The sequence below is a fragment of the Falco peregrinus genome, chromosome 3 (assembly GCF_023634155.1).
Source record: "Falco peregrinus isolate bFalPer1 chromosome 3, bFalPer1.pri, whole genome shotgun sequence".
Taxonomy (NCBI): Eukaryota; Metazoa; Chordata; class Aves; order Falconiformes; family Falconidae; genus Falco; species Falco peregrinus.
In genome coordinates this window covers 53,313,074-53,339,461 of record NC_073723.1, presented here as the reverse complement: position 1 = coordinate 53,339,461, position 26,388 = coordinate 53,313,074, and the positions used below count along the sequence as shown (strand labels likewise).

The window sequence follows — 26,388 nt, the reverse complement described above, 5'->3', positions numbered from 1 at the left end:
ATGGGCTGGTTTTCTGTGCCTGTGGTCCTAACTTGGCTGCTTCTCCAGGTGGTCTGGAGTCAGGTAAGAAAACAAAGAATGTATATTCTTTATATTGATCGAGTAAGCAATACAGCTTAAGGTAAATTTCAGAGGAAAAGACTTAAGACATGTTGCATGTTGCATGTTGTCATCTGCATGGAAGAGAGAAAGATTTCAGTTTCTTTGGGGTTTTAGTGCTGCTATTTTTAGTAGGCCTGGCTATACATGGGAAGAGCTTATCTTGCATTCCCCACCAAACTAAAATGTCCCATAATATTCAAAGTATCATTATCAGAATATCAAATCTGTGGTTAGAACCAAGATAAGTATTAAAATTTATTTTACTACTCCATATTTGAATGGAAATACGATTCTTCCCCACCCCGCAACACAGTATATTTGATACTGAAATTGAAGCTTTTTTAGCCGCGGGACATACTTGGAAATGACTGTTCTCTCTTCCTCCACTCCAGCCAAACCATTTAATGCCAAAAATAACCAGCTTAGATTTTTGTATTTCCTGTCTTTTGTAGTGAAATGTAGCATTTTGCTCATCTTGTGATAATTTATTGTAGAGGCAAGGAATCTTGGTAAAACACAACATAATTATTTTGGAGAACAAAAACCAGTAGGCTGTTGAAAGTTCATTTCAGCTGCTCGTAGCTGCAGAGTATTCTTCAGAGTAAGATGTTACTTACTGTGACATTACTTAAGTGGAATAACGTTATGTATTTTAAGTTATGCAACTAAACTGATTCTGTGAATCCAGCTCTAATTACCTCACCGTGGCAGTCATAATCTCTTCATCTCCACTAACACATGCTCATACATCTAAGTCAAGAGCTCAACCTCATGTGCCCCACACTCCCGTAGCCTTCCTGTATCCCCACTACCCCAGCCCCACACTGCACTTGTATTTCTGCCACTCATCGTGACTGCCTGTTCCCAGCCATTTGGAAAGTCAAGTCTCGGCTTTGGTTAGATTCCTCTACAGGCTTTTGTAAAGCCTGTAGTAGGTGATGTAGGTGCTACTAATATCCACAAGCTATCATACATCAAACGGACTCCTCATAACTGGCTCCTGTGTGAGACAGGGGCTTCTCATCACCAGGGGTAATTGTTTCATTTCCACGTGCCTTATGGCCAGGAAGAGCTTCTTTCATATTTCTGGATGCCAGTACTAGGAGTTATGTCGTCTGGAGAAAACACTGATAGTTAGGGTGTCTCATCCAAACTGGTTGACTATGCTCCAACTGAAGTTCATGGTGATGATACAGGGAAATTTTCATTTGGGTGATTTATCATCCTTGAGTTAGATGTCCAAGCTAGGTGAGATGGATCACCTTCTGGAGATTCCAGACCGTCATGGTGGTGCCATAGATATTTTAGGGACAGATGAATTACCTATCTGTTTCTCCACTGATCACTTAATGAGTCTGCTTACTTAGTTTTTACATGATTACAGTAGGTGAGATATTTCCCACCTATTCAAGATGCACTTGAATTATTTGCCAGTTAAATGTGGTCACAAGCCATGGTTTGACCAACCTTTACTGTAACTTAATTTACATGAACTATGTTGTTTGCTAAAGTTAAGGACTAATATTATAAATGTTTAGAATTTTGTGTGTGTGTGTAGATTTAAAAGCAGCACTGATCACATGAATTAGATTCCTTTTTGGTACACCTCAGGTAATCAACCTTCTTCTGTATGTGACTGAACTGTGAATCTGTTGATTATTTACAAAACTTTCAGAAACTAGAAATCCATGATATAGGTCTCAGTTGTCAGGCAGGCATTGAAACTGAAGTTGCTGCTACTCAAACGAGTAGTACTTGTACGCAGAGATAATCCTTTTGAAATGCAGTATTTTGCTGTTGAGATTCACAGGACTAGAGACCTAGTTTTATTGAGAAGGAAGCAGAAAGGAATGATGGAAGGGATCCCTTCAGCATAAAACATTCCGTGACTGTTTTCAGACACTGAGGATCAACCCGGGTTTCAGTTGATTGCTGAATTTGGTATTAGTCATGGACTCACATTGGTTTATGCACCAAAAGTACTGCTGGACTTAGCTACATTGATTTCAGTTTGTGAGCTTTGGCTGCTGATGGAGGAGCTTTTCCATGACCTAGCCAGTTTTTACCTTTAACACTGTTATACTCTGTGATTAGTAGATATGGGTACATTGCAGTTTATAATTATTGAAACTGCAGAAACATTTTAATCCCCATTAACAGTTATAAGGGGATTCAACAAATATGGGTATAGTTCTTCTCCTCCATTGACAATGTTTAACCCAAGACAATAACATAATTTTAATTTTTTAATACCACAATCTTTACTTGTCATTTTTTTTTCTTCTACATTACCTATAAATCTGTATGAGAGTGGGAGTTTAAAATGAAGTCTTCAAAATGTGTGTAAGACTCTGCCTGTGTACTTTCAGCCTTTTTTACAAGCTCCACTTTCATTTCAAAACTTGAATACGTGGATGCTGTCTTATGCAGATCCAGTAATAACAAAATGTAATGATAGAATATCATTACATATGTGGAATACAACTTCAAAATGTAAGAGGAATCTATTGACATTTCAAATTTATGGATGATTTGTCATCCATAAATTTAGAAAAGATATTTGGGGTTATTAAACTGTATTTGTATACAGTTATATGCTTATTCTTTTTTCTGAAATCCGCATCCTTATTTCTCATGTATCAATGTAAATCTGAATAATACCAATTACTCGGTGAAATGCGAGATCAAAATCAATCCTTCACTTTCTGCCCAACTCTGGAAACAATTTTTCAATGGACTCGGTCACTTTTGTACGATGATGTTGGGTTTTTAGGAGTCGGGTATCTTAAAATCTACCAAATTTTGAAACGACTCAGAACCGTGAAGTGCTGAAACAGGGTTGTTTCAGGAGAAACCGGGTCAGGAAACAGATTCCACTCAATGGTTTCTGTAACTGGCACTTCAGGGTCAGAATCCTGCCTTTAGGCTGGGTAAGGATATACGTGGGTGGTAGTTTTCATTAAGAAAATTCAGAAGCAGTTGTTGTTGATTAAAAACATTGCCTGTTTATGTAACATTTAGATATTAAGCATTTGATTATGCCAGCTCATACCAATTAGGCATTATCTCTTAGACCTATAAATTATAGCCTCTACTTGGTTAGGCAAATAATAATTTTCTCCTCTTAGGCGATCAGAATAAATGATCAAAATCTGACAAAAACTGTGAAGCAACAGTTTGAATTAATTTTAGTTGAGGTGAATCAAAATGATAAAATGAGATTTCAGGCTTTTGTATTTACAATATTTTTTTCTGCCATTTTCCGAAATTTTCACGAGACACTCATTTCAGATTGAAAATGAATCTTTCATTGGAAAGCTAAAATAGGACATTCTGACAATTTCAAAGCTTTCTTTCTCAACCTTTTCCAAATGAAGAAATTTCATGGAAGTTTGTTTTGTTTGGGATTTTTTTGGTGGTTTTTTTTCCCCCTGCGATTGTTTAAATTTTTTATATGAACATCATAAGTTTTAGGGCCCATAGTTATGTTTGGTCTCAAATTATGTGCCAAAAATCAGGTCTAGATGAACATGTGCATTTGAATCTCACTTGAAAATTCTGGCCATACTATTTTCTTATCCATCATACAGGTGATAGAAGTGTCCACAATTAATATTCCTCTGGACTGCACGGACTTGATTTTTACCAGTTTTCAGCACTCTGGTCTTGTACTGTTTGTTGCTTTTAATGGAGGTTGCAGATGTTTATCCCACTAGGAAAATATGACAGACATGCAAAACTGCATGTACAAAAAATAACAAGCTATTTACACGGAGAAAGAAAAACAGTTAGGGGGTGGGGGGAACTATAGTACAAATAAAAGTAAAAATCCTACACTGCTTTGCAGAATTGATGTTATATCTTACCATTTGCTACATTGTCGAAGCTTAGAATTTAAGGGTGTTCTTTACCTTCAGTTTGTGACCTTCTTTTCAAACATACAAATACAAGACTTCGGATGAGAAACAGGAAAACCCACCCAGCAACAATTGCTTAGAGAGGCTGTTCATTATTTTACTCGCTGCGTGAGAATGTTGTGTAATGTTATGTTGGTATGTCCAAGACAGTCCAAAATGAAGCATCTAGTCTGATAAAACCTTATAGATTATGTTCTATAGGCATGTTATGGCAAGAAAGTGTACTATGTTTATCCCATTATATCTCATTATGGTCTCTGGATTTTACATGTTGCAGAAAGAGTCTTTGAGTTGGGATTGCTTAGGTAGTTGGAGTCCAGCTAAGGCACTAACTGGGGCTGAAGTGACCTGGACCTTGTACCCAGTCCTTCAAAGACTTGCTGAGTGACACCAGACCACTCATTCTATTCCATCTTCAGCTGTATGATGGAAAGTTTAGCATAACTTCCATAGGTTCTGTACAGCTCCTGATTAGTAGCAGTAGTAGATGTCACAGAAATAACAGCTTCTTTTTCCTGTTTGTGAAAGAATATTCTGTACTGCCTGAGTTGTGAGAGAAAAGCAGTTGTGAAAACTTCACAGAAGCAGTCCTGGGTGACTAGTTGGGCAGCCTGAAGTGGGGAGGACACAAAGCTGACACAGAAGCAAATCAACATTTCCAGTCAAATGAGGACGCTGTGGGTCCAGTCAGTCCAGTACAAAGCCATGTGCTAAGTGCTGTCAGTTGAGCTTAAATTGCATCTCTAATACTGTTGAGAGAGTAACGTGAGCTGCATTTCATTATGTGCCTTTCTAATAATATCTTTTTTTCTTCCCCCTTCCCAGCCTGCTCCAGAGACAACTGGTGAGTTCTGTTTAGAGATCTATTTGTATGCACGGGAGGCAGTCAACAAAACCAGCTGCTCATAAACATTGCTAGGACAGACACAGATTTATAATTACTGTTATTGTTATTGCATTAATTTTCACACTTCATAAAGATAACAGCAAGGGCTAATGTCCTACTTCTCTTGTCTTTTTATTTTTCAGAAATAGATGTAGATGGAGGACTTGATCAAGACATCTTTGACATCAATGAAGGTTTTTTTAAAATTCAGTTTCTCTTAATTGTTTTTTATTATTTTCATGATGGTAACCACAGATCAATATAATAACTGGGTGTTAATTTCCTCTTCCCTTTAGCTTTAGGACTAGACCTTTTTGAAGGAGACATCAAACTTGATGGGGTGAGTTCAAATAAAATATAAAACCAGAGATGTGTCATTGACTTACATAATGTAAAGTATCGCTGGCGTGGAAATGATTGATGCATCCTGCTCCTGCTGACAATAAATGCTGTTTATGTAACAATAAACTGAAAATGTTTGGGGATGGATTTCTACAAAATGCCATAGACAATGAAGGAGTCGGGTGCATTTGCGGAAACGTTATCCCGAATAAGGTTGGTTTAGCCACTAGATCAATGTTATTAGCTTCTTGTTTCCTTTGCTGTGTTTTTGAAGTTGAGCTTTTAAGACACTCAGCAGCACTGATCACCATCCAGGCAGGTTTATATAAAAGGTTCTTCATTTGTCTGTACACAATGTTTATTCTGAGCCAACTAAATTTACAGACCAGTGTTGCAAAACCTTCATCATATAAGTAGTTCACTAAAACCAATGGAAAAATTAGATTTGTAATACCACATTTTAAATCATCTGTCCAATATCCCTATCTGATTAATTAAAAAATTATTTACATAGCAAGTTACATCTCAAAAAAAACCTAGTAGAAACCTCCAAAATGTCTTGAACCCCTGGAAGCTGGTAGTGTTTTACTCTTCACTTTGATCAACTGCTTTGGCTTGAGCATGTGAGTGGACACAAGGACAGCACTTGCTAAGGGCACAGGAGCAAACCCTTGCGTTATGAAAAATTACAAAATTATTAATCTCTGCACGGTTTTCAGGACTTTAGATCTTAACGCTTCCCACAGGAGCTGAAGCTCTCCTCACACATGCATCAAAATCTCAGGTAATTCCTATGGAGAAAACGCTGCAGAAGTTGGAGACACTGATAGAAGGGAGTGAAGGGATTTCAGCCCAAACCTTAGACCTCTGAGTGAGCTTCCAAAGTTTTTGAGCTCTCTGATTTCTTATATGTCTTACATGGAATTGTAGGAAATTTGCTTTGCCTTAGCGCTATTGTTAGTCTATGATTCTAAATCACTTTTTACTGAGGACTGCATGCTTATTTTCTTTCTCAAATGCAGGAACGAAACTCCATCATTGGTGACAACTATCGGTGGCCCCACGTTATCCCTTACGTCCTTGATGACAGCCTGGGTACAGTATTTGCCCTTGACAATGTCTGTATGTCGTGTTGATAGAAATGTGAAATACAGGTTGATAAAGATACTGTGGCACCCTTTCCTCTTGTAAGCCTAGAGCAGGCCGTTTCCCGCGGCAGGGCTGGGCCTGGGTGTGCACGAGCAGGGTGTACCATCTTTGGGTTGGTGCTGGCCCTCACCTCCTCTCTTGGGTGGTTCTTATCCTGTCATTGCTATGGCCCAGCAGATTGAGTTGGTGTATATGTCTGAGACATGAAACTCTACTAAGCAGAAAAAGAAGCAGAGCACTGAAGATCTTTTTAAAGCCAGGAAGCTTACCTGGCCATTACACCATCTACAGAGGCGACGACAAGTTTTCATTCTGGCAGACAGTGCAGTTTGCAGTGGCACTTTGCTGAGTCCCCTCATGTGGGCCAGCAACACATCCTAGCTTGTCTCCATCCCTTTGAATCCACCCAGCTGTGGCTTTTCAGGGCAGACACAAGTGGTGAGACAGGGAGCTTCGTTTCTTGCTGTATACCACATGGAGAGATTGCACTCTCACTATGCATGGAGTCATCTTTCTGGTACATCATAGAAAAAAAAATAATCACCCCCCCCCACCCCCCACCCCCCCAGTTTAGATTCAGATCTAAACTGGCTTGAAACCATGCAAGTTACTTAGAGGAGGTAACCAGATACGATGTTAGCTGTTCAAGTCCTGGAGAGATTCTGTGAGAGATCTGTAGCCTGCAGTCCGCACTAAGCAAAATCTGATGTCTTCGTTCCCTATTTACGTAGTACTTGCTCACATAAATGTCAGCAAAGTAAATGAAAGAATTAAAAAATTAAGAACCATGCGCTATCATACTTTATATACTCATCATGCCGTATTTTAAATGCAAGTACCAATGAAAAATTACACAGAAAAAAAAAAAAGAGCAAGATAAAATGTCACAACAGTACAATTGATGGTTTTAGGTCCCTGCTCAGGTCTCAATCCAGCAATAAGCCTGCTTATTTTGCTCAAAGGTTGCTGGAGCAAGACCCACCCTTAGGACTTGCTCCATACAGATAATAGTACAAACCTATTGGCTCAGTATTGACAAGAACACTGTTTGCTTTTCAGAAATGAATGCTAAGGGACTCATCCTCAAGGCATTTGAACAGTATCGACTGAAAACCTGTATTGACTTCAAACCTTGGGAAGGGGAGAAGAATTACATATTTGTGTTCAAAGGAACAGGGTAAGAGGAGTAATGTAAAATAAATTTCATCCTGTTTGGCTTCAGGCTATTTTCATGGCCAGTATTCACTCTAAAACACATATATATGATTATAATTTTCTATTTTTGTTGTGTCCATTTTTCCAGTCCTTTTTTAATTGGAAATTGTAGTAGTTTCCCGAACAGGTATTACCTGGTAGTAATGAAAAACTTCTTGCTGATACTGATTTTTTTAATGTAAGAGGAAATCAAGTCCTTTAAGAGGTGATATTCTGGGCATAGTAAAAATCTCAGAAACAAGCCAACTATTTTCTTGACTGATCTTTGGATATATGGAGTATTACTTTCAGTAGTCATTCTTAATATACTTTAGGTTTTAGGAAAAAAAAAATCCCAGCAGAAATATGATAGTTCTAACTGTGGGACAATGAATTTGCTTGAATATAAGAATGGATTTGCATTTGAACAATGTCACACCAGCATTCAGATATAACACAATATTTTAAAATGCTGCATAACACTGGGATATTTTACAGAGGTTTCACTTTATTTACCTCTTTTGAGGAATAGTTATGCTATTCCACCTTAAATTTTGCAAGATGAGACTCCAGTAAAGAAGTCAAAATTGTCCCAGCTGCTTCCCTTTCTAAGATAGTTTCTGTCAAAACAGTGCAACAAGAACAAATATATTCTCTACTCTATGCTGAATCATTTCTCTTTTAGAAAAGGAGATCAGGGAAAACTTGATAGCCTGGTGAGGAAATTTACATTTAGAAAATAATTTCCTGGTATAAGAATGCATTCAGAAATAGGGAAAGATTTTCTGATAATAAAAATGTTTCCCTTTGGCTTGTTCTGAGATGTTTGTAGCAGATAATTGTTTTCACGTTTCTTCAGTCTCTGGCTCTGTATGTTTTCTACTGTTCATACTGTACACATGACCTTGAAACTCAGCCCTAAAAGATGTATAAATGGAGACTTAGGGAGCAATGCATTTTCCTGTGCTAATGACTCTTCGGCTTTTTGAGCCAAATGGAAAACTCATGTAGCTAAATTTTTTAATCCTTCATCACATAAAGTATGCATTGAGTTTGCTAATAATTGTACCTGAAAAAGAACCACAGTATTTAGCCTATGGCAAGTAAGAGGCCTCTACACGGTATTTCATTTATATATCTATTAAAAAGAGATGAGTCAAGGTGGTGAAGAAGACAAGTCGTTCTAGTTGGATAACATATCTTGCCCTCACTACCTGGTGTGTTGCTTGCTTTGAAATGTTTCTATCACCTCAGCTGACACATCTACAAAACAATTAAAGCTCAGCAGCACTTTTTAAAAGTTTGGAGCTAAACAGCGCAGTCTCCTGAAAATGGCTGTCCAGTTTCAGTGAGGCAGATTCAGGTTCTAAAGAGGAATTACCAGGACTGATTCTGCATTAACTGTCTCTCATTTCACTCCATTCCTCTCTTCTGATTTAATGGGACAAGGTGAAAGGTGGGTAAACCAACACATTTCACCTCTGCCATTCCTCATTATTTTTTTTAGATCAGTTATGACTCCTGTAACTGCAGACTAAAGACCTCAGTCCAGAGGGTACAGTGCCGACAGGAGCACAAAGTTCCTGGCAACACCAGCTGGATTCATAAAGTTTTATTGCACGAAGAAAAAGTTGATAAATCACCTTTGCCTTTCTGATCTTGGCCTGCATCTATAAAACAGAGGAAAGTGAAGGAATTTTGTGTCAAAAGGATTTGTAGTGGGCCATAAAGTGTTCGTCTGGATCATCCTTTTGAATTCAAATGAAGGCAGCCACTACAGAAGCCAGCTGCCATTTTGTTGTGTGGACTGCCCTGTGTAAAAACACACTTGTAGTCTCTGATGTATGTACACAGTGTCATCAACCCCTGTGCAAAGAGCCACCTTCCTGCCCACGTTCTTTATCTACCATTTGCCAAGCCTTGGCTACTACCTGTGTTAACAGGTATATCTTTATAACACGTAGTGAGTGGAGGTGCGTATAAGGTTCTGTAGCACACAGCCTTTCACCTCATCCTCAGGTCTATGCATCTGCAGTGGAGGTTAGACTGTGGATCTATTTAATGACCTTTTCTTGACTCCAGCCTGTGCACTGAACAGAATTTGTGAGGGATGCTTGTGGGTTACAGAAATGCAGGAGCATCAAATGTGACAAGTGCCTGCAAAGCTCATGGAACAGTCTGGGAACCTTCAATGGTTGTGCTGTTTCTCCCTACTCTGCTCATAAACAGGACTCATTCAGCAGAAAAAATAGCATGGTGTGGTAGAGTCAAATGGTTAGCAGGCGAGGGAGGATCGGTGCCATATCTAGTATTTCCATATGGAAAATCAGGTTTTCCTGGAGCTCTCCTGGGAGGTCACTTCAGCATTTGCCACTGTGGCACACAGCAAAGGGAACCCATGCAGAAGTGGATTGTTAAAGATCCCTGGCTAACTAGCTTGCTGCTGATAAGTCAAAGCGTCTGCGTGCTGATATGGGTGATCTGTGATACTGTGGGAAGTTATTTACTAGCGGGACACTAGTATAAAAATGTGCTAGAAGTCACATCATGGCTACTGATAGCATGTATCTACTTAAAGCCCATCTTCCAACAGGAGGCTGGTGGGACTAGTCAGAGCAGGTACTTCCCTGTTCCTCTGGCCTCTGACAGAGCAACTAGCAATGCAGAAAGCAGTGAATCAGAGGAGATACAGTTCTCACACTTGGGGAAGCTGGGACCTTTCCCCATTTTCTCTCTTCCTGAGGACACTGCTAATATGGCGTTCCAGGTGCCCATTGCTCTGGAGTGCCATGTCCTACTCACCTCGTTTTATTCTCAGTGCTGGCTGACACAGACCATGTGTTTACTCCCTCTGCGGATGCAGAACGATGGTGGTGTAGGCATTTGGCATCTGAAGGCAAGGGGAAGCTGCATCCCCCAGTGTTTGGATGCTGATTTTGCCAAGTGTCCTGGATGTGCCTGTAGCCTGCGTGTGCTGTGCACAGCTGTGAAGCCAGAGGCAGCTGCTTTGGTATGAGGTGGACTCAGAACTGTGATGGACTTAGACCTCTGCACAACACAAGAAAAAGCTTCATGATCAATGTGAGGCCTTGTTCAAGGGAAACCCATGAAATTATGGATGCCACATATGCTCCTTCCCAGGTCTCATGTTGTGATTTTAATGAGTAATCAATAGCCAAGGCCTGTGCTGCTTTGTGGAAAGGGAAATACCAGGGAATATGTTGCACTAATAAGTTACAGGGTTCGCAAGCACATGGTGTGCTTGTGTTTTTAAATTTCTGGGGGGGTAGGACTGCAAATCCTATGGCATATTTTGTGCCCGATTAATTTTATGGACTTCATTCGGTAAGTGTTGATTTATTTGCTGCGTAAAATATCAATTTAAATGTAGCTCTCTGTGCTTGCTACTTTGTGGACACAGGGTGCCATTTTATTGGCTTGTGCAGATAGCTCACTGAATTTTTTTATCCTTTAATAAAAACTTCCAGCACAGCTGTGATTTTGCTCTTCCTTGTGAGCCTGTGTCAGCAGCAAGTGCTTGAGTACAGCAGCTTACAAGTAGCTAGAAAGAAAAGAGTTTATGAAAAGCATTGTCAGATCCACCAGCCTTTCAGAAGGTAAACACAGCCGTATAGAAGCGTACCCTACCTGGCAGCTACAGCCCCTCGCAAAGCAAAAGGCCAAAACAATAAGGAGAGAAGCAGCTGCAATGGCAGAGGGAAGATGTGCATGAACCTGGTTCCCCTCGTGACAGGGACAGGCCCAGAGTGTGCTCAGAGTCACATACTGTGGTCCAGCTAAAAATTGTTAATTTACAGTAACTTAATTGCTCTAAATCATGTCCATAGTCTTTGATGTTTGCTAGAGTACCAATGAAATTCTCATCAGTTTTCTTCCATCACAAATTGCTCAATATTTTTATTCTAAAGAAAACCCATTAAAAACAGTAGAGACGGAGTGGGGGAACTGCTTGTTCATCAAAACTGAGCTAAATGTGAGAGGAAAGGGTCCTGTAAGGAACAGATCAATGAAAAAATGCTCTCTATAGCAAAATAGAACTTCAACGCTCAAGTTAAAAAAATACCTGTTGAATAGACTGATTCTGGAGTTTGCGTGGTGTGTTGATGGTTTGTATCTCAGAGTCATCTCTCCCTTTATTCCGATGCTAGCTGCTGGTCCTCAGTGGGAAACCAGCAAAAGGGGTTGCAGCAGCTCTCCATCGGAGACAACTGTGACAGGATTGGGACGATCCAGCACGAGTTCCTGCATGCCCTGGGATTCTGGCATGAGCAGTCACGGTCTGACCGGGATGACTACGTGTCCATCATCTGGGACAGGGTTCAGTCTGGTCAGTCACTCTGCTCTTCCTTTCAGGCTCTGGCATTTGGGGATTTAGTTGCAGAACATCCCTTCCAGTCACACTTTGGTGGTCACACTATTCTCTTACCCGGACTTATTCTTTCAAAGCCAGCATATCAATACATTAAATAGCAAGTGACATCTATTTGGGACCAAAAGCCTTGTTTGTTGTTGCTGTGGTTATTCCTTGTGCCACAGCAGTTCCCAAAGCCCTAACTAGAGATCTGAGTCCTGTTATGCTACATATTGTACAGCAGAGCAGCGGAAGAGAATAATTTAGTTTGTTTTAAATGAATGGTCTAAAAGCACTGTTACTCTAGGAGCCCTTGACAAAATGAAAGTAATTGAAAAAAAAATCCGACTCTGAAAAACCCAGTGTGGCCAAAGCCAGTAGAAAATCTCCAGAGAAAACACAGTTTGTCCTCTTTCTTCCTGGCCACTACACCCAGTGCAGGCAGCAGAGCATGCAGAGAGGGTGGGCAGAGAGGAGAGACCCGTTTCAGAGTCTGCATCACATGAGTGGTGACTTTAACGATGCAGCTTGTGAACTTGAGTGTTGGTGCATTTGGGTTCCTCAGGACTCTGATCAGTCTCTGCCTCTTCAGCTTGCTTTTGTCCTCTGTGACTTTCAGGCAGTTCAAAACCAAAGTTGTATACACAGACTTGATGCTTTCCTAACACAGGTATGCACAACAGACTGAAGAAATAGGTAATGATTAAATCTAATGCATTCTTATTTAGTTGTGATCAATAGTCAGGTGCCTATGCAAGTATATATTACAGAAAATGACTTAAGACTCCGTTATTTGATTTCCATTATATTTTGCGGACTCTTTAATGACAAGTTGCACTATTGTTAACTGTCTGAAACTGCTGCAGCTTTTTTACACTGACCAGAATATAGTTACTGTATTTTGACTAATCTGAAACATTTGAAACCTTACCTTCCATTGGATAATTAGTAATGTTTTTTGCTCAGACTCCAGAAAAAAAATCTAAAGTTAAATTCTGGAAGCTTATCTGACAACAACTCTAACTTGTTTATTGTAAGCTAAAATGACCGGTAATTAAATGTCAGAGAATACAGATTAGAAACAGTGAGGCATTACAGTTGCAAATTGCATTAATTTGAGTACTGAAACAGAATCTCTGCTTTTGGATATCAGAAGCCCGTCAAAATTTACAGGTAGTTTCATGGGAAAAAGATTTCTGGTAGCAAAAAACCTTTGCTTCATCCAGCACTAGTGGCTGAAAGAGGAAAGTAAATAACTTTAGGCAAAAATAGAATAGTTTTACAGAGTAAGTACCGGTAAAGACTACCAAAAAAAATACTTGGGGATCTGATGGATTCTCTGTTACTTTAAGTCTTTACATTAAAACTTGGTCTTCTTGGGCAACAAACAATCTTTTCTTTTATTTTTCCCATTTAGGTAAAGAGCATAATTTCAAAAAATATGATGATAAAACATCAGACTCCCTGAATGCTCCCTATGACTATACTTCCGTGATGCACTATAGCCAAAATGCTTTTAGGAATGGAACTGAACCCACCATCATCACTAACATACCAGACTTCATGGATGTTATAGGACAGCGAATGGATTTCAGTGATTATGATATCCAGAAACTGAACCGGCTGTACAATTGCTGTAAGTTTCTCCCATTTCTTTTAATTTTTTTTTGTTTCTGGTATTTGACAGAAATGAGGGTCATGTATACATGCTGGAGTCATACAGGCACAAGTGAAAGAGATGCTGACATATCTGGAGAAGTGAATTGTGTTAAGAACACCAGAAATAATGGTACAGCTAGAAATAACATAGCCCTCCTGCAGAAACACTGCTGCGCAGCAGAGTTTTCTGTGCAATTTTATCTGACCTTTAGTTAAAAACCAGCTTTACTCAGCAGCTGATTTTTGTTCATTCTTTGGGTGGTTGTTTAAAATCTGTGCTTCTGCACAAAGCTTTTTGTTTTTTCCCCTCCATTATTCCACAGCTGTTTCTCAGACACCGTACAGAAATTAATATCTTTGCTGTGACTATCACACCTACTCTGCTTTCACGGAATCTGTAAGACAAAGTGTGTGTTCATGCAGACACGGTACAGATGCTGTTACGAAGAAAATGCAGACTTTTAAAATTTTTATTTTTACTTTCAAGCCAAGTCTCTTACAGAAATGGTCAAAAGAGTTGTTTTCTCATGTGGGATTTATTTTTGCCAGCTGAGTGGAAGTAAGAGGCAGAGAAATATACACAGATCTATTACCAAACTGGAATATAATTCTGTAATTGTGACTGCATCAAATGTGTCCTGGTACTCAAATAAAAGCTTTTACTTCACTGCCTCAGTATCCCAAGTAGCGAGTACCGGTTTACAGTTATATTTTAAGCCTCATTCTACAGGTACCTTAAATAATTATTAAACTGCCCTGTTATTTTTTGAGTATGCAGTTCTGATGAAAATATTTCTTTCCATGTAGGTCTGACCTGAGCATACACATGCAGCCTTAGCTTCTAGCACTTGGCACACAGTCAGTTAGGCGTTACAGAAGTGCTTACAGCCAGGGATGTCTTTAACAGTGGATGAAGCCCTTCTTCCTCTCCATTAATCTTATATACTTTCCATCATTCTGGTGCATTACATAAATACTTCATGACATTTTAACTTCTTAACCCAGAGGCACATTCCCCAAATGAAACAAACCCCAAGTCATGTTGAAATTAGCAACAAAACTGCCACCACCTTCGGTGCAGTCGGGATCTGCCCTGCTCCGCAGTCTGTCCCTTTGCTTCGTATTAGTGTGCACAATATTCGCAGGGCGGTAAGTGGTCTTCAGATCAGCCACCATTTGACTAAGTGCTCCCTGTGCTAGGAAAGGATGGGTGCTTTGCAGGTCCAAGCCCTCGCCTACCCAGCTGCTGGGGTAGACTGATGCTTTGTTAGGGGGAAGACTGAGAATGCTAGACATGGTTTGGGTGGCATGCATCCTCTCAGAGGAATCAAAAGATTACTTCTGTTGGTGAACGTGATATACGGAAAAGTTTAAGCTGAAATTCTGCTGAAGGCCTGTGTGGTTAGGAAATTGCATTGAAAATGGGAAACTGGGTTCTTAAATTGAAAAAAACCCAACGAACCCAAAGCATGACAAGTCCTGACTGATACTTTAGTGCTGTTCTTATCTTTTCCTCAGAACTGTCTTTCAGACCATGTGGTAACAGTAGATTGTAGTCTGCTTTCCCCTTCTAGCATATTACCCAACAGAACTGACCATGAGGTTTCCCTCAGCCACTGGGAATTAGGATTCAGCACTCCTCCCCCATGTATTTCCTTCCAAGTCGAGCCTTTCACAACATAGCAAGAAAGTATCTGGCTTTTGGTGGAGATGGAGATGCTTCAAGCGGTGCCCCCATCCCCTGTTTAAGGAATTAATCTAAAAAATACATTGTAAGCTATTGGGTCTTGCTCTTTTCTCCTTTCTGTTGTCCAGGTCACCACTTCAGGCCATACTTTCTAATTAGGGTAGTTAGGCTACTTCCTTTCTGTTTGGGTAAATACATTTCATATTATGCTTTGTATTTTGATTTCAATGAGTTTATTTCATTTAATGAGTCTCCATTTATGCTTACTTTCTTGCTGACACCCTAGCTCGTTTTTTTTTCCCTTTCTCCAGAAGTCAACATAAAACTTACTGTGAAAATCTTTTCTTGGTTTTTACAGCATCATACCAATACTGTGTCTTAAAAGGTATCAGTCACACAAGATTTCTGATAGCCTTGCAGGCTCTAGAGGATTGTTAGCTTTCTATGAGGACAGTATAAAATATCTCAGCAGTACAACTGATTTGGCAGCAGTTCATACTTAAGTGCTTCTCTGAGCTACAGCCTAAGTGAAGCATTTGGCATGCCATTGAGGTTGCTTTTTGTGATGCTCAAGGTCCTTTTTGTGGTGCAATGAACCTTTAAACCTGCCACAATATTTTATACACAGTTTGAAAAGCATTTTATTAACTTAGTTGTTTTCAAATCATGACTGGTATTAGACGGAGGTCAGACATGGTACAATGGGAAACAAAACTAACAGCAGGGGAAAACCTGGGCTGTGTCTTCTCTCACCCATCCAGGGTTTGCTTTGGATGGAGAAAACATTTCATACAGTGTTTTCCCTTTCCTATTCAACTTCATAGTCTTTCTTCACTTAATTTTTCGCTTGTTATATGCAAGACACCTTAGAAATTTGTATGAGATGAGATATAGACTGGTCCCAAATGTACCTTTGCCAAATGTTTTTTTCAATTCAGAGTTTTGAAAACCAAGGTTTTCTTATTGTAGTGAAATACTTTCTGCCCTACTGTATTTCAAAATGAGCACTCCAGCTCATATACTACTGAACTTTTATCAAAATCTGTGGATATGTGTGGACTGGCCCAAAGAAAGCAGAGGAAAGAATGGGGAGCCTCAGGACATTTTGACTGTGTGAAGGTTGGGGGATTTGGGTTGGTGTTAGTGTTCCTTTTGTAAATAAAAGATGTGATATGATAATCAGCTGGCACCCTCCTGTGCTTGCTTAGCGCACAGAGTGGTCCTGACACCTTATTAAAGTCAGTGTTAATCGCCAGATGCTTTGAGTTCCTGATCGTTACGCCTATGAATGTTGATGGTATTTTAAGCTGCTGGTTACTTAGTGTTTGCATTTAGTCTTTCTCTGCTCTTGGCTTTGGACATTCACAATTAAAATGTATGTCATGTAATAGATTCACAATTTTTTTTTTTAAATGTTATAGCCTCCTCCATAAGTTTCATGGACACATGCAGTTTTGAACTTGAAAATATATGTGGCATGATTCAAAGTTCAGATGACAACAGTGATTGGCAGCGTTTGTCTCAGGTTCCTGCTGGGCCAAATACTGATCACACTAATATGGGAGAATGTGAAGGTATGAGAAAAAATTGTTCTTATCTCTCTGGGGAGTATTTTCTGCAGAGGCATGTGAGTTGACTTTGATCTTGGCCTTGTTCTCTGTTTATTTGTTGTCAAATTACAGATTATTTTTTAACTAAGCAACATAAATCTACATACTTCGGGACATCATGTGATATGTTTGATTTTCTGCTAATTTGAGAAGACTGAATGTCCTTACCTCTTGATCTGTTTTCGAGTCTTGGTGTCACATCCTGATACAAGAACTATATAAAATGTGCTAACCTATGGTACAAGCACACCAGAAAGACTGCTACTTTTCTGAGTAATTGCTTGGTAGGTCTTTGGAAAGGATTGGGATTTAGGAATTATGTATATTACCAGAGCTCAGGTGAACAATTAATTGAGAATATAGCCAGTTGTTTCTGAACCTGTCAGAGGAAACTTCTTCAGCTCAGGAGCTTAAACCAGTCCTCCAGAGAGAGAGTCAACTGTGAATTACTGGCACTGAGTAAAGAGTAAAAGCCCGTGCTTTTGAGAACAAATTGCTAGAGACAGCCAAATGAGGAAAAAAGTTGCAAGGAGAGCAGTTCTGCCTATGGGGAATGTGAACCGATAATGGTCCTCAGTCTGCAAATTCATACAGGATCTACCTTACCCTGGCTCGGCCATGTCTCTTAGCATTACAACACAGCGTTAAGAATACCAGTACACTGGGAAAATCTTATTTTCTCTCTCCTTCCTCTGCCATTCATTTCTCTTGACTTTTGACAGATTCTGGCTACTTCATGCATTTCAACACCAGTGCTGGAGCAGAGGGAAGCACAGCTATCCTGGAGAGCCGAATTCTGTATCCCAAAAGGGGCTTTCAGTGCTTACAATTCTATTTCTATAACAGCGGTCATGAAAGCAACCGGCTGTATGTCTGGGTCAGGGAGTATACTTCAGCCCATCCGAATGGTACTTTGAGACTCATTGAAGAGATAAAAGGTATGGAATAAAATTGCATTTTGGTTTAATATATGCTCCAGCACCTTTTCAGTGTACTGGGGGAGGGAGGAGAAAATATTGTAGCAAAGTGACTCATGTCCTAGCATTATTCTTTGGCTTCTTCTCTATGTAATTGATTCTCTGCTGGTGAAATTATACTTAGTGGATCCTCAGTCAGCTGTTTTCCTGTAATATAATCGATTACCACGAATTACAAACTCTTGCATTATCAAGATAATTTTCTCACCAAAATAGCTAAAATTCCATGAGCAGTCATTTTAACTGTTCTAGAATTGCTGGTCTCAATAGCAACAGATGAAGTTGCTCATTAAAGTAAATTGCAATAAACAAGAAAGTAATAGTAAAGAAATGGAAAGTGAAAGTGCCCTGGAATACCTAACATGCCAGTTTAAAGAAGATAAGTAAGATTTAACTTAATTTAAAACCTTGTTTAAAAAGTACTTAAATGAAATATATGGGCAGCAGATCACGATTTGAGCTGTAGTCTGAAGAAAATTAAGTTCTTGAGGTTTTAGGAGCCTATGACCTACAGAATGAGCAACTGAGGTCAGTCAATGGACAAGAGCTCTTTAAGCTAAAATTGCCAAAGTCACCTTATAATTAGATACTTTCTCAAATATTTAACTATTACTTGGTCTCCATTACAGCTATGACTAGTTCAGTCTTCTGGTTACATAAGGGTCTGAGCAAGTTCTTTTACTAAACAGGTATCAAGTCCACTCTTCTGCCCCTTTTTGTCCCTTTAGGCTCAACTGCTGCTGGTGCCTGTTTTTCTTTTCTGTTTTCCACTCTTTTCTTCAAGCTAATGCTTTCATCATTCCTGTGTACCATCAGGAATCCTTAGTGTAAGTGTCAGGACTGCTGAAGCAGGTGTAGATTTCAGATCAGTCTGAGCCCTCCAGACTCTTTCAAACTCTACTTTGAAGCCAAGATTAATTTCTCCACACTTCAGCATTCTTCATAAATCCTTTTTCATGTATATTAGGTCCCATTTCCCATTCCTGCTTTCTCAAGTCCGTAAGTTCCTTTTAAGTCTCTGATCTCGTAAATATCCCCAAATGGGCACCCTCCTTTGAAAATCTCTCGTAAAATTTTCAGGAATGGTTTAAGATAATGTTTTCCCCCTAGCTGTTTCAGTTCTCTCACCAATGTGGTTGATGAACTGGAGAAACAGTGACACTGCAGCCCTTTCCAGCCATCACCCGGTACCCTGGCTGAGCTGCTCATGGCTTTGCACTGAACCACCATGCTCGAGGGGCTGACGGACAAGCCCTGAACCCTTTCTGCTGGTCTATGGCAGCTGTGGCTGCCTTCAGCTAGGAGCAGGGGAGGCTGTGGGGCTGGGACATTTTACAGCACAGTAGCTGATCTGCTCATTGAACACAAGTCAGAAACCCCAGTCTTGCATATAATCTGTGCAGTTCAAAACCCTTTCATTCATGCAGAAAGCAGTTTAATGGAAAACAGTGGGGTGCTTCTGTTCTTGTTTCTCAGTTTATTTTTTTCCCTCCTAATTATAACGGTAATGAAAAATGGCAAGAAATTAAGACTCATATCTGAGATCCATTGTGTTGTGTTTAGAATCGTTAGGAGAGTGAAGCATGATTTCTGTACCTGGGATTGGCACTGCTTATTCCATAAATGCAGCTGAAAGTCTGGTCTACTGCACAGGTTAACATAAATCAGACAGCAAAGGAAACTGTTTTGTTGCACATGCTATTAACAAAGGATGGCCTACTTTCATCTGCCTTACAAGGCCCCTGTGCAGAGGTCTTTGCATTTGTGTTAGCTGCTTTTGGAGTTAAATGGAATTTTCCAGTGCAGGCACTTTTGGATGCAGCACCAGTCTCACAGTGAGGTTTTATCACATGAAGTAGGTTTTGCAAATGACTGGCTTTAATTTGAACTTAGTACCATTAATCATTTGATGGGTGAACAGTGCTTCTGCATAGGCAAATTTCCAACAAGCCATTTAAACATACAAAAACAACCGTGTGAACCAATCTTGTCATTCTGGGCTCCCAGGTTCCTCTGTGGCACTTTTTTGTTGAGACATGTTGTTATTCAGTAACTTGAATATACCTTGTTATGATTTTTTTTCTTTTTAATAATACAGGTGACAGCCATCTTTGTGCATTTAATTATCACAACATTTGGACTAATTTAATGCACGGTTCTTTAAAAATATAAAATAAAAACAGCCTTAAAATCCATGAACACTGTTTTCACTCAAATTAAAGAGCTGTTATGCATACTAAATCAGTTGAAAAATTGAATTCAGAAAATATGATCTTGCATTCAAAAAGTAACACCCACCAGAGAAATATTCCATCACATCAGTGCCAGTGGAACAGAGAAATTCTTACATAGTGTTGGCATAGGGTCTGTAGACCTGTCCTGTGTAGTGTTTGACTTCTTACTCGGAAATCTCTACCCTTATTTTTCAGGTTCACCTGTGAGTTCTTGGCAGCTCCATCATGTCTCTTTGAATATCACATGTAAATTCCGGGTTGTGTTTCAAGGTGTGAGAGGAAGTGGCTTATCAGACGGAGGCCTCTCTGTTGATGACATCAACTTATCAGAAACTCAGTGTCCCCACCATGTCTGGCATATCAGAAATTTCACACATCTCCTCAACACAAGTCCAGCAGGGACAGCAGGAAAAATATACAGCCCACCTTTTTACTCTAGTAAAGGATATGCTTTTCAGGTCAGCTTGTATATAAACGGTACCACCGATAACCCATTTAATTTAGCAATGTACTTGCACTTGATTTCTGGAGCAAATGACGATCAGTTGCAATGGCCCTGTGCATGGCAGCAAGGTACAGTGATTCTGCTTGACCAGCATCCTGATATTCGTCAACGGATGTCAAACCAAAGAAGCATAACAACAGACCCCCTGAAATTATCAGGTTAGTTAAAATCAGATGTGCTATTAAGTACATTTGAAACACAGCCAAAAGAAAAGGAGTCAGATTTTCTCTTTGTGTAAATCAGTGCTGTTTTTTCAGCTTCTGGAGTGTTTCATTTGTTTGCAGCAACAATATAATTGATCCACAAACAAGAAAAAATAAAATATAGAAGTAGGTTAAGTGGGGACCTGGGCTTTCAAAGTTGATTTGCATAAGAAACAGGTGGATGATCCACTCCTAAAATTTCTTTCATATGCTCTGTGAAGATGCATTTATATGTGCTTTAATGGGAATGGAAGTTTTCCAGAAGGCTTGAAAAGAAAAATACTGAATTAACAATAAACACAGTTCATACCAGATAAAAGTGCAACTAGGAAACAAATCCCTGCCCTCATAAATGGTACAGCAAATCTCCAGATGGACAAAGTACTGATTCATATTACATAATCTGTACTCGTTCAAGGTGTGAGAAGATAAGGAGCAATGGTCCACAGTAACTTGGAAAGGAGGCAGTTGAACTAAAGATGTAACCCTGAGACATGGTAAAAAGAGGTATTAAAGAAAACCCCCATATGCATCATTGGATAGAGATTGGATTTAAGCCATAATAACTTTCTGTGTTGATGTAACAGTTTTGCCAAAAGAAACCACCTCCACCACTGAACGAGCTTCCTGAGCTTTCAGATTGTAATATTAGTGAAGAAAGGAAGGCACAAAAATGTCTACTTGACAGTATTATTTTAAAATTTTTATGATTTATGTTCATTTTTCTATGACACTGTATGTTAAAACAAAGCATGTAAACTAGAAAGACTAAATGTCCTCTCTGTAAATGAAAGATGCACGACACCAGGTTCTCCATGGGTGGTTCACATTTTCCCTGTGCTCTCTGCTGTTATGGCCATAGTGCTTAGCCCTTTTCCTTCCCTGACCCTGTGGACATGCAGTCTGTTTGCACTCTGCTCCTTCTCCCTTCCCTAATTGAATCAGATATTTCTAATAGCTTCAGATTCCCAAGGGAAGCTTTGTAACTCCTACCCTTTCTCTAACCATCAGAGGTAACAGGCAGTTTCTTCTCCCTCTGCCAGATATTTTCATAGACAATCAGGCTCAGCTTTGAGATTTAGAACAGGGTCTTATGGAAGGAACATCAGTCGCCTGTGACCATTCAGGTTGTTCAAGTACCCTTTGCTCTACATCCACATTAACAGATTTTTTTTTTTTTTTTTGAGAAGCACTGAATTAATTAATTTTACAGTTGATTCATATGCTACTCATCTTCTTGCCCACCACAGTTTAAAAGAACTAAAAAGAGAATACAACAGGTTTTCAACTAGCTCTCCACTAACCTCGTCTCCAGCAGGTTCTTTTCTCAATACCTCAAGCTAAACCAAGCCTTTGAAGATCTCCGTTGTTTTGTGCATCTCATTAGCGTGGAATCTCAGGCAAAAAAACCCCTGCAAATATTGTAGGCAGATTCAGCATTGCTCCTACTCCTTGAGTTTCAGGTAATCTATTGTCTTCTCCATATTCATGATATCCCTGAGCAGTTAAGCAGAAGCAGGCAAAGTAGGACACAGTGTGTCTTGGTTGTTGAGAGAGGCCTCAGTACTACTTTGCAGCAGAGATTATTTGAGAAGGAAAGGACCCTATTTAGAAAGAAATTCACAGTGGTTCCACACTCACATGAAGTTAATTTTTTTCCCCAGCTTCCTCATCAGCTTATTTTTGGGATAGACCAGATAAAGTGGGATCCACAGCATCTTTTCCCAATGGAACTACATTCATGAGGGGTCCAGGAAGTGGAACGAGTTCATTTTTGACTCATCAGAGACTTAGAAGCCGCAACTTTATTAAAGAAGATGGTGTTTATATTCTTATAACAATGGAAGGTATGTAAACATAGCTGATATTCTTTACAATACACTAAACATGGAATGGCACATACTAAGTCACTAGTGCTACAGATATAAATACATGTGATACTTTGCACAAGAGCAGTTTTGGAACTACGCATGTATCTGAAGTCAGGTCATATATCTGAATAAATTGTGGATAGGTACATGCATAGTCTAATTCCTTTATCTCATGTGGAGATGTATAACACGATGCTAGTTCTGTGCAAATTATTTTGAATAGAGTACTTAGAATAAAATTGTCTGTTTCTGAAAAAACCCTAGAGGATATTTCCAAAATACATCATGCTTCCTAAAGGTAAAAAAGACTATTTATCTGACTATTCTACCTGTGGACAGGCTTTTTGCTCTTTACTATTAGAACTCACCATTAGAATAAGAGGTAGAATAACATGAAATAAAGATCTTATTTCCTGTGTTTTTATCATGCAGATATATCACATCTACTGTCAACTCAGCCAAGTGCTTCACCCACTTCTGTTATAAGCACACCCAGTGCCACCACCACCAAACCTACCTCTAACACCACTGCCACCACCAAGCCCACCACCGCCACGACCACCAAGCCTACCACTATGTCTACCACCACCACAACACCCATCACAACAGCTTCTGTCACCCTGACTGAAAAGCCAGAGGTTCCAGGTTTCTGTCCAGACAACTCTTGTGAAAATGATGGTGTCTGCATTATCGTACATGGAGCACCGGTGTGCAGGTAACTGCCTTCACTCACTCTCAAATGCAGTTTTAGGGTGAATAATGGAAGTTTCTAGTAGAATAAATCTTTATTCCTAATGAAAGGAAAGACAGACTATAGCTGATTTAAGGCAAATATTCCCAATTGCTACTGCGAGACTAAAGCTTATGACCAGTTTGGGCAACAAAGCTCCTAACTTCAGCATTTGACCATTTTGAAGTACTTTGCTTGACTTCCCTGTAAATTGTATTTTAAACGTGTTTATAATTTTCAGTGATGTTATAAAATGGACTGTGCATCTCCTTAGAAGTCCCTGCAGCAACATTTAGAAGAGTTAAATATAAATGCAGTTGAAACAAAAGAGCATTCATATCAGTAGAAAAGATGTTTAATAGTTTGCAGGCAAGAGGCAGCATAGATATTATTTTAGAATTTGTTTCAGAAATATCATGTAGTGCAAATTATAACCATGAATTACTTAAGTGTAGTTGCTTGCTTTTGAAAGCAGCAATGAAAGCTGAGGACTAAAAATGTTGTTTGCCCTGCAAGGAAATGAATATCAACTTTTATTTAATTCTCTGTGGATACATTTGTGTAACCCACCTGACTCATTAGCATTGTCCCAGCTCTCAAACAAGCTCTAAGGCTGAAGATGGTAACCTTATGTGATGCTGTGCCAGGACAGGTAGATTGGAGGAATGCTGTGAGGCAAACATCTAAATCCTGAGAGTAACAAGGGTCAGGAATACTCATTAAATGTTATATCTCCCCATTTAGAAACATTTTAAAAAACAATTCTTGTGCAACCCATCAGAAGCAGGTCACCAATATGAGTAAATGTCAAGAAGCTGTTCCAAGAAGACAAAAAAATGTTGTGCTGATTGTTATGCTTGATTTCAAAATTATGGAAAGAGAACATTTATTTTCTGACAGCTCTGGACTATTTGAAGCTCTAGTGGCTATGTGAACTATTTTCCATCCTAGAGAAGTGTGTGACCAGCAGTCAGTTTCCAGTCCAATTTCCTACTGGGAAACGAGGGAGAATGCGATACAGAACTCTGAGCTGGATCACGTGAAGTCCCCCAATAGTCAGTGTCTTTGCAGCACACTGCCAACAGACTAATTTTGAGGGTTGAGGGTAGTTCTGAATAAATGGCTTAGGAGCTAGAAAAACGATACATAAGGAACAACCAGGGTGAGAAATGTAGGGGCAGGTGTGCACTCAGCAGTACTGCAGAGCTTTTTTTTTTTTCAGTTGGATCATTGGGACCCTCATGTGCTCCCCATAAAATGTTTCGCAGCTGGTTGTGATGCTGGATAAGGTGAAGGAATCGAGGCCTGGAGGTTGTTTTTAGTTGTAAAACCAGACAACTGCTAGGATGTCAATTTCTTTTCTTACCTTCTTCTTGGGGGAGGGCAGAGCCAGCTCATACAAGTTCTTTACATTTGAAAATAAGCCCCTTCTGGCAAGGAGGAGGTCTGATCAGAACATACCACATCTACCAGTGGAGAAGCACCAAGCAGGGAAAGGAGAATGTGGTGGGAACACGTTCAGCTAGCTCAGTTCTTGAACTGAGGAGTTCCTGCATCAAAGTTTTGGTTCAGCTGCTATCTGGTCAGAGATGCCTTGAGAGTCCAGCTTGTGTGTGGTCTCCATCTCATTTATCTCACAGATTTGAATTGATGCATAAGGTGAGCTGAGAAATAAAAAAAAAACACCAAAGGAAATGTGAGGAAACAGGAGGATGAAGTTTTCTGGAGGGTGGTAAATGTGGCTTGATTGGATAAAAATAGCAGTTAAAAGCTTCTGGACCAGTTGCCACAGGAGCTGATTCAACTCCTTCCTATAAAGTCTTTTCTAGATTGACTGAGGAAAGAAGGTAGAAGGGCTTTGTGTAAAAGCTGAGCATGACAAAAGGCAGAACTGCATTAGGGTATGAGGCTAATTAGTTATAGCACAAGCAAATATTACATGGCACTGGTCCTATTGACTGCTCTCAGTTTCGTGGAGCAGCAAGTGAGTTTTTTATCAACAGAAGTGCTATAAACTTCAAGGAAAAGGAAGCAGATAAGTGAACTGAGTGATCCAGAGGGCCTCTCTATTGGTAGCGAAAGATGACCATTCTGTAGCAGCAGCAGCATTCTATAGATCAGCTGCAGCCAAGCGTTTAGCAGTCAAAAGTATCAGGATGGTGCTTGGGTTTCCTGCATAGACTCTCTCTGAAGATGTGACCTGTAAAAGAGTGGGAAGCTGAAAGAAGCACTCCAGATGTGTAAGGACAGTGAGCCACTCAAGACAACTTTAAAATAGAAGTCCATTTTAAGATAACTTCATTGTGCTTTGGGTTATATATAGAAACAGTGCATCAGAGATGCTGTTTTTCTTAAGTAGATGTTTTCATGCCTTTAATCTTTAGGGGATAGCACACATTTGTTCTTTTACTTTCTAGATGTCCAGCAGGTGACAACTGGTGGTACATGGGAGAAAAGTGCGAAAGGAAAGGCTCAACTGAAGAAAATACTATAATAGCTGTTTCTTCAACCATAACTGTATTTGTTGTAATGCTTATTGTCACTATCACAACTGCAGTGTGCCTTAAAAAGAAATACAGCCAAGGAAAGGAAACTGGGGAGAGCCTGACTTTAGAAGAAGTAAGTATTTTGCCTCTTTCAACATACATATATATACACATATATATAAAACACACACACATATTTATCTATATTTACTAAAAAGTAAACAATCAAATTTAGTAAGAAGTAAATTGGAAGATGTTACATTTTTGAAGTCTGAAGACACCAGCTTAGGAATTAAAGAGCTCCATTAAGTGCTACTAATTTATCAAAGACCAAAAAATCAATACATTCAAAATCTCTTCTCCACCAGCCCCGCAACTCTTACTGCCCTGATGGCAGTCTACATTGAGTGGGAGAGTGTAAACAAAGGAGCTAATTTTCAGTTTGTTAACTAAACTGTGTTTTC

At 39.5% G+C, this 26,388-nt stretch overlaps 1 protein-coding gene across 1 annotated transcript in view; it reads left to right on the top strand.

Annotated features, from left to right (window-relative positions):
• Positions 1 to 26,388, top strand: part of MEP1B (meprin A subunit beta) — a 32,478-nt gene continuing 6,090 nt past the window's right edge. Inside the window, exons 1-14 of the mRNA XM_027795773.2 lie at positions 1 to 63; positions 4,845 to 4,863; positions 5,049 to 5,099; positions 5,202 to 5,245; positions 6,270 to 6,342; positions 7,456 to 7,573; positions 11,760 to 11,938; positions 13,380 to 13,598; positions 16,730 to 16,882; positions 17,641 to 17,856; positions 20,325 to 20,792; positions 22,502 to 22,684; positions 23,141 to 23,423; positions 25,856 to 26,057. Coding sequence (XP_027651574.2) covers positions 1 to 63; positions 4,845 to 4,863; positions 5,049 to 5,099; positions 5,202 to 5,245; positions 6,270 to 6,342; positions 7,456 to 7,573; positions 11,760 to 11,938; positions 13,380 to 13,598; positions 16,730 to 16,882; positions 17,641 to 17,856; positions 20,325 to 20,792; positions 22,502 to 22,684; positions 23,141 to 23,423; positions 25,856 to 26,057 — 2,271 coding nt within the window. The remainder of the gene's footprint in view (positions 64 to 4,844; positions 4,864 to 5,048; positions 5,100 to 5,201; positions 5,246 to 6,269; positions 6,343 to 7,455; positions 7,574 to 11,759; positions 11,939 to 13,379; positions 13,599 to 16,729; positions 16,883 to 17,640; positions 17,857 to 20,324; positions 20,793 to 22,501; positions 22,685 to 23,140; positions 23,424 to 25,855; positions 26,058 to 26,388) is intronic.